The sequence below is a fragment of the Sinocyclocheilus anshuiensis genome, unplaced genomic scaffold (genome assembly GCF_001515605.1).
Source record: "Sinocyclocheilus anshuiensis isolate Anshui unplaced genomic scaffold, SAMN03320099.WGS_v1.1 scaffold1051, whole genome shotgun sequence".
Lineage (NCBI taxonomy): Eukaryota > Metazoa > Chordata > Actinopteri > Cypriniformes > Cyprinidae > Sinocyclocheilus > Sinocyclocheilus anshuiensis.
The window spans coordinates 1395427-1404158 of NW_015546234.1; the positions used below are offsets into that span (position 1 = coordinate 1395427).

Consider the following 8732-nt stretch of genomic DNA (forward strand, 5'->3'; position numbering starts at 1 on the left):
ATGCAACGCAACGCGTAAAAAGACCGTATAAGACATTATAAGCCGTAATTATGTCCCCACTGGATGCAACAAATTCCTTGTTTGTAATGGGTTTTATCGGTTTTGTCTTGTCGCTCTGGGACATGGCATCACAGTATGGTAAGGGGCGTAACATTTCCGTCACATGCTTGAGGTATTCGGCCAATCACAACGCACTAGATAGCTGGCCAATCAGAGCACACCTCGCTTTTCAGACCGATGAGCTTTGTAAAAATCAACACGTTTCAGAAAGGCGGGGCATAGAGGAGAAACAATAATGTACAGTATGTGGAAAATAATGTGTTTTTTGAACCTTAAACCGCATAAACACATTTCATTACACCAAATACACAAAAGAATGTTTTTTTTAGCAACGTCATATGACCCCTTTAAGATATATAGTTCACTCATGCGCATTGAGTGAAGAACTGGTTAATGTGCCTCTCTGTTCACTTCCTTACATTCCAGTACCATCTTGTACTACATTTGTTGTCTGAATCACATAGATTGCATTCATTCTTCGGGAATTTCATTCCCCACCCCACATAGATATTGGCAATTTTGCAGTCAGATCCCGTCCGTCCCCCCTGCTGCCCATCAGAGAGCAGTCTGCAGGAACAGAATAGGAGATTAGACTTGGCCTTGCGTTTTCATTTTCCAATCTCTGTAAAGATCAGCTGCTGCTCTGAGACCCTCTGCCTCAGTGGGAGATGAAACATGCAGGAAGAGGGGTGGGGGGGAAAGATGAATTTGCAAAAAGCAGAAGATAGGACAGTGAAAGAACAGTGACGCTACTTTTTATCCATAAAACAGTCAGCAATGTGGTGTTTTGACTCTTGTTTTGACCTATTACCAATAGGCCTGTCACGATAACAACTTTTTGTTATGCGATATATTGAAATAATTGCGATAAGCGATATTATTGTCATTTTAAAGATCATTTTATGCCACTGAATATATAATCATAATGTAACAGCATAATAATGCAAGAAGGCCTACACACTTCCAAATGACAACAAACTTTTAATTTTTAAGAATATTTAAATCATGGGAATTAAGTATCAAAATATTAGATACCTTAAAAAACCTGAATAAATAGTAAATAAACATTTTCTAACAAAAAGTGCAAAGTAACAAATAGAAAAAAAGAAAAATGCACAAAGAACTTGTATGGAGATTTTTCCATCTACAGATTTTTCCTGGACCTTCTTTTCTCTGTAAATTAAGGGTGCACACTATTGCTGAAAAACACAACCACTACTTAGCAGTCAGATGTCCGTATGCACAAAGGCACAGATCCCTAAACAAGATCATATCTGCAGATTAAACTTTTTTGTCGAAGCATTTTTTAAATGTGTACTAGCAGCACCTCATGACTACACCACGTTATGTACAACAAGCTGCAAAAGACACCAAATCACTTCTCTTCTCTAGGCATGTATATCTTGCGATTAAGCCTGAATCTATACAGTAAATCACACAACTCAAAACATTACATTTGTTCTAAAATGAAAGCGTCCTCTGACGTGAAAGCTGGAATACACAGGAAATGAAACTGCTCTGACTGTTTTTTTTCTGTTCTGTGCTCTTAGAGTGAGTGAAAGGGTGTGATTTAATGTTATCAGTACTGCATGTTCATCAGAATATTCTGAGATCAGCTGAATCTGACAGGAAGCATAGGAAGTTGAATTAGAGTTCAGCATGAAGGTGTTTTCCCAAACCCTTTTAAAGAGCATCACTGTTTGTCTATGCTGTAGGAGACCCAGCAGATCCCCACTGAGGAGGTGCAGCTGGAAATCTACCTGTCCAATGGCCAGAAGGTCAAAGTCAACATCCTCACATCTGACCAGACCGAAGATGTTCTGGAGGTGAGAATGTTGTTTTGTTACTGTTTCCAACGCACACATCTGCATCGTGTTCTCAAAGCCGATCATCACTGCCAGGTTTATGCCTTTGTCATTTTGAATAGTAATGTCTGTGGTTTACTGACACCTTTCATTGTAATTGTGAGCTAGCATGAATATGTCTAATTCTAAACTAATCCATATGGTCAAGGCCAGAAATACAGAAATACATAAAAACAGGACATACACATTTTTCTTTGATTTTACAAGTCAAGGATTTATATTTGTTAGGGCCTTTAAACACTGTTCTAACTCTGTTACATTTGTTTATTGCTCAGCAATAGGTGTAGTCTTATGATACAAACCAAACCAGTATTGTTTTGCCACAATTTGAATGTGATTTCTAGCTATTATTGCAAATTTTCTTTGTAAAGAAAACATAACATTTGATTAAAAAATAAATAAATAAAATTTATATGTGTGAATATTAAATAATTAAAAAATATATATAATGTATAAATTATACATTTAAAGCAAGATTTAGTTTTTCAATTTTAAATGTAAATACAAAATTATAAATTAAAAGTGTGGCCAAAGTTGTTTCATTATTCAATTACAAATTTGTATTTTTGCAAATGAGATGTGCCTTTGTCCAGTGTCTTTTTTATATACACTACAGTTTAAACGTTTTATTTATATATATATTTATATATATATATATATATGTATATTATATGTATATTTAATTGAAGTGAATATTTTTATTATTGATCAAGTGTGACAATAAATACATTTATAATTTTGAAGGATTTACTGCCATTCTGAAAAAAAAATTAATCCGTTTTCAGAGTAATGGTGATGAAAATTCAGCTTTGTCATAGGAATAAATTACATTTTAAAATATATTCAAATAGAAAGCAGTTATTATAAGTAATAATATTTCAGAAAATGACTCTTTTTACTGTATATTTGATCAAATACATGTATGAAACGTTTAGAAGACAAAATAGAACATTAACTACAAGTCTAAAAATTTATATTAATCACGATTAACTATTTAAATTCAACCACACTTTTAATATAGACTTTATTCCTTTTTAAATGAAATTAATTCATACAATATGTGTTGTACTTAGTCTGTGTTAAAAAAAAAGAACACAAATCATGTGTTTCTTCACTGACTCTTCACTTAGACCTGCTCTCCAATCAGCAAACACATATTTGAGCCTTGGTTTTAAGGGCTTTAAGGAGCTCTTTGTGGATCATAGCTTTCCCATGTGCACCACACAGAGTCATGGCTGATCCAAGCTCTCATTAAAATGCACCCTGCACCCATATTCAGCTTTCTGCTGCGTTATTCAAGCACACTGATGACCCAAAGTACCCTTTAGCACCTGATGAAAACAAGAAAGTCAAGTGCTACACATAAAACGGCATAAACATAGTGAAGTGTAATCTGATCATGGGATCTGCTTGGATGTAATGTTTAACACCTCAAACACAAAACTTCCGAAGCACTTTTAAAAGTGTGGGCACAAAAAGAAAAGCTTGTATTTTTAAAAATGGCACAGCATATATAGTAAGGAAACACAGAATGGAATATGAAGTGTAAAACACTTCATTAGGGAGGAGGAAACGTTAAGACGGTAAGATCATCATTGGGTTAAATGTACCTAAGTTCGTTTTCTCTGAAGAGAAAATCTGTCCAATAAAAGCATGGCAATGTAGCAAGGACAATTACTTGTCTTAATTCACATAGAGACATAATTTATCAAGCTTATGTTTAATGACTTGTGTGCTTTGCCTGTGAATACATGTGCATATCTTGTGAATTGGTTTGCAGTCATCTCTTGTTGAACAATAAACAAACTCTTGTTGGTAATAATGAGTGCAGTGTAGATTAATGATGCTTAATGTCTTCATCAGGCTGTGGCCTCAAAGCTTGACCTTCCTGATGAGCTGGTGGGATATTTCAGCCTCTTCCTGGTTCAGGAGAGGGAGGATGGGGGCTGCACGTGTGAGTATAACATTTGACATTTTTAATTCATAAGATGTGACCTGCTGGCTTTAGTGGTTTGGCTGTTAGTAAATGGTATCTAAAAGTCAACATACTTCCTCTGGACTGAATGTCAATGCAGTCCTGGCAGCTCAAAAGAGAAGTCTGTGTTCTGTTGAGATGGCCACCCACTCTTCTCAAAAGTAAACTGAGGTCAAGTAGATGAAACTTTGGTCAAGCTGTTGTTGGCATGGCACACACAGCTCTGCTGTAGGCCATGTTAGACAAACATTATTATTATTATTGCTCATACTGGGTTAGGGATTGAACTAAACCCAAACCATAAGTATTAAATGTGGTGTGTAACCCGCCCCATACTCTTTCAGCTTTAGAAATGGATGATGCCTCAAATCATGCACCGTGAGATTATAAGTTAATAATTTACATGCATCCTTATGTTTCTCTGATGTCATGGACACATGACATGCAGGTAAATATTTTCTGTTTTTAATTTTTCTTATTTTGATAAATCACGTGTTTTAGGAACCCAGTCAATTTTAATAATAATAATAATAAAATTGTTTTGTTGTTGTTGTTGTTACCTCTAAATAAAAAAAGGAACTACTGTTATAATGTAGTTGTACTGTAACAGTGTTATTTTAGTATCATTGAGACACTGTTATAGTTTTAATTCATATTTAGAATTCTTGTTATTTTTGTATTTTCCATATTCATTTTTTATTTTTGAAGTATGTCTATAATATAAGTTTTATTAATTTATATTTCAGTTTTAGTTATTTTAGTGTTTAAGTATATATATATATATATATTCAGTTAATGTTTATTTTATGACTTTTTTTTTTTATTTTAGTTTGTTTACTATAATAACCCTGTACTGCAAAATAAAAAAGATAATTCTAATTAATTTTATTTTACACTGCAACTTGATTACTAATATTTATGTATTAAATTCTTTACTGCCAAACGTTAAAACCTCAAGCTTTTACTATAGTGACATAATGTCTGTTAATTAAGTTGACAACAGGTTTATAAATTCCTTTTGTTACAAATATGATAAAATGCTGAAAACTTTGGAAAACATTGCAAACCCACATTTGGGGAAACCCTATTCTAAGCAGTAAGGCATTGGAAAACAGAGGCCTGAGCCTTATCAAGGGACCAGTTACTTTGGAGGGTTGGCCTTTTTTGACTTGGGTCAATAAGAAAGTACCCAGAAACTGCATAGCAACATACTAAAACACTCAGAACATCATAGCAACTGCACAGCAACCCACTGTCAACCATCCAAAAACACCCTAGCATCATGACAGTGAGTTTTGGACAGGAAAATAAATTTATAAACGTATGTTACTAGCTAACCAGTAAAATATATATATATGTATATATATATTAGTATGCATAATAACTTTATGGGCTTTGTTAAAACAACAAAGTAGAAGTTAGAACTCTGAGAAGGAAATTGCATTATATTTGCCTAGAGGTTGAAAAACAACATGAAACAATGGTGCATTAGAAATAGATGCTTTTCTCCTTGTTCTGTTATAAACAATGTTTGTTGAGACATTGCTGGCAGGAGTAAATGCAACAACAGCAGTATTCTAATTGTTTGATTGATTGCGTATGGACTGAAATGCCCTGTGCAGAGAAATATTACTTGCCCCATCTGAAATTAAACCGATTATACACTCACTGTGAGGAGTTGTTTGCTTGAGATACTATTTATTAATATTCTGGCTTCAAGTGCCTTTTCGAATGTCATGTATAATTTTTCTATTAACACCCCCCAGGGACAAAATAAAAGTATTTCCTGAGTCCAGATTCTTTCACTGCATGTTATTAGTTTGGTGCACGGGGCAAATGAATCTATAAAAAAAAGGCTTTTTTTTCTCATTTGTTTTGTTTCCAATTCTGCCGTCATCGTGTTATGGAATTGAACATCTATCAAAGGATGAACCCCTAGGAGAGCAGTAGACTTATTGGAAGTGGAATTGTTTTTTTTTTTTTTTGACTTCACAGACTTGGTTTCAATTCTTGAAACTTAAGGGCATCTCTTTTCTGATTTTATGCAGATGTCTGGCAGTCGCTCTCCTTGTCTGGATGTTGTCATTTTGTTTGTGGAACTTTCCATGTCTACTTTTGTATTATATGAGCTGCCATTGTTTGACTACTTTTAGCTCAGAATCATCACGCATCCTTGAGGAATGACATGCTATGTGCCTCTCACTCATTTGCAAGATCCTCACCTAAAACAGGCTTAATACGGTCAGATATGATGAAAAACAGTCCCCAGAAGAATCCTTCACAAAAAAGAATCTGGCGTCCTGCCCAATCTTGGCAAAAATATGCATTGGAGAAAAAATAAAGTGCGAAAAAAAAAAGCCTACAAACAAAACCTGATTTTCGATTTACTGGCAGTGGAGCCAAGATCAAGAAATCTATGCCAAAAAAACATGTCTGTGCTGTGCTAAAAACAGAAAAATCCTACTTTATTGTTGACAATAATAATTTAATAATAAAACAAAATAATGAAAATAAAAAGTAAATGTCATATATATATTATTCTTTTTTTTTTTTTTTTTTTTTAAAATTTCAACACTTTTTTTTTTTTTTTTTTTTTTTTTTTTTTTTTTGTAAATTTACAACACTTTTGAAGTCTTTACAGTGACAGCTATAAGCGACAACCATAAAAAACAATTCGAAATGTGGTGATGATGTTGTTGTAGTACATATGTATTTAAGACATTCCTATCACATAATACCATTCTTGTCTTAACATGCTGTCTAATGTCAGACTACTGAAAGGGTAAGCCAGAGAGTAGAATGAAAAGTTGTGACGGCATGCACTATGCTATAGATCTAACTGTTGTCTCTTCTTCTTTTCACACTCCTGTTTTTAATGTTTCTAAAAGCTCAGTGCCCATTTCAGTTCAGTTCCTGGCTTCCGTCTCTCCCTCTTTCCCAACTCTAGAGAAAACGTCTTTTCTAACAGCTGCAGCATTTTTTCTCTCTCTTCCTCCCTTCTTCCCTCCCTCTGTTCCTCCTCCTCTCTCTTGCACAAAGTGATAAACATGTTATTGTGCCCTCTACGGCTTGAGCCAGATGGATTCTCCCCCATTTCACTTTGGTTGTTGTCATTGCTATTATTCTCCAAATGTCCTTGAGTCTGAAGTCACTCATACCTTTCATCTGGTCTCTCATTCCCTCGTCCAAACCTCTCTGACCTCCCATGGTGCCCCAGACGTGAGAAAACTGCAAGAATTTGAGCTGCCCTACGTGTCCATCACCAGCCTGCATAGCCCTGACTACCGCATCGTCCTCCGTAAAAGGTACAAAACTTATTTTGGGAGTAATGGTTAAACATTTGGTCCAACAGCAAAGTATATACAGGTATAATAAGAATATATATTTATGTAGCTTAGAGAGGAAGTTCTTATAAAATGTGTTAACTGTCCTTAGAATGCTTCTAAATCTATAACAAAAACACTTTTTAAAGGGACAGATCACCAAAAAAATTTTAATTATGTCATCATTTAGTTTTCTTTCTGTGGAACGTTAAAGATATTTTGGAGAACATATGAGAATTCTAAGCCTCAAAAAGGATGCAAAAGCACCATAAAAATATACTTTAAAGTCTATGGCAGGGGTGTCAAACTAAATTCCTGGAGGGCCGGAGCCCTGCAGAGTTTTGTTCCAACCCACATGTAGTTTTCAAATAAGCCTGAAGGACTTGATAAGTTGGATCAGGTGTGTTTAATTAGGGTTGAATCTAAACTCTGCAGGGCTCCGGCCCTCCAGGAATTGAGTTTGACACCCCTGCCATAGACTTTAAAGTATATTTTTATGGTGCTTTTGCATCCTTTTTGAGGCTTAGAATTCTCATATGTTCTCCAAAATATCTTTAACGTTCCACAGAAAGAAAACTAAATGATGACATAATTAAATTTTTTTTGGTGATCTGTCCCTTTAAAAAGTGTTTTTGTTATAGATTTAGAAGCATTCTAAGGACAGTTAACACATTTTATAAGAACTTCCTCTCTAAGCTACATAAATATATATTCTTATTATACCTGTATATACTTTGCTGTTGGACCAAATGTTTAACCATTACTCCCAAAATAAGTTTTGTACCTTTTACGGAGGACGATGCGGTAGTCAGGGCTATGCAGGCTGGTGATGGACACGTAGGGCAGCTCAAATTCTTGCAGTTTTCTCACGTCTGGGGCACCATGGGAGGTCAGAGAGGTTTGGACGAGGGAATGAGAGACCAGATGAAAGGTATGAGTGACTTCAGACTCAAGGACATTTGGAGAATAATAGCAATGACAACAACCAAAGTGAAATGGGGGAGAATCCATCTGGCTCAAGCCGTAGAGGGCACAATAACATGTTTATCACTTTGTGCAAGAGAGAGAAGGAAGAACAGGGAGGGAAGGAGGGAGGGAGGAAGGGAGAGAATAAATGCTGCAGCTGTTAGAAAAGATGTTTTCTCTAGAGTTGGGAAAGAGGGAGAGACGGAAGCCAGGAACTGAACTGAAATGGGCACTGAGCTTTTAGAAACATTAAAAACAGGAGTGTGAAAAGAAGAAGAGACAACAGTTAGATCTATAGCATAGTGCATGCCGTCACAACTTTTCATTCTACTCTCTGGCTTACCCTTTCAGTAGTCTGACATTAGACAGCATGTTAAGACAAGAATGGTATTATGTGATAGGAATGTCTTAAATACATATGTACTACAACAACATCATCACCACATTTCGAATTGTTTTTTATGGTTGTCGCTTATAGCTGTCACTGTAAAGACTTCAAAAGTGTTGTAAATTTACAAAAAAAAAAAAAAAAAAAAAAAAATA

At 35.1% G+C, this 8732-nt stretch overlaps 1 protein-coding gene across 4 annotated transcripts in view; it reads left to right on the forward strand.

Moving 5' to 3' along the window:
• Positions 1-8732, forward strand: part of snx17 (sorting nexin 17) — a 33511-nt gene that overhangs the window by 9845 nt on the left and 14934 nt on the right. For all 4 annotated transcript variants that reach the window (XM_016503531.1, XM_016503533.1, XM_016503532.1 and 1 more), the window contains exons 5-7: positions 1776-1886; positions 3789-3879; positions 7118-7205. In XM_016503531.1, coding sequence (XP_016359017.1) covers positions 1776-1886; positions 3789-3879; positions 7118-7205 — 290 coding nt within the window. The remainder of the gene's footprint in view (positions 1-1775; positions 1887-3788; positions 3880-7117; positions 7206-8732) is intronic.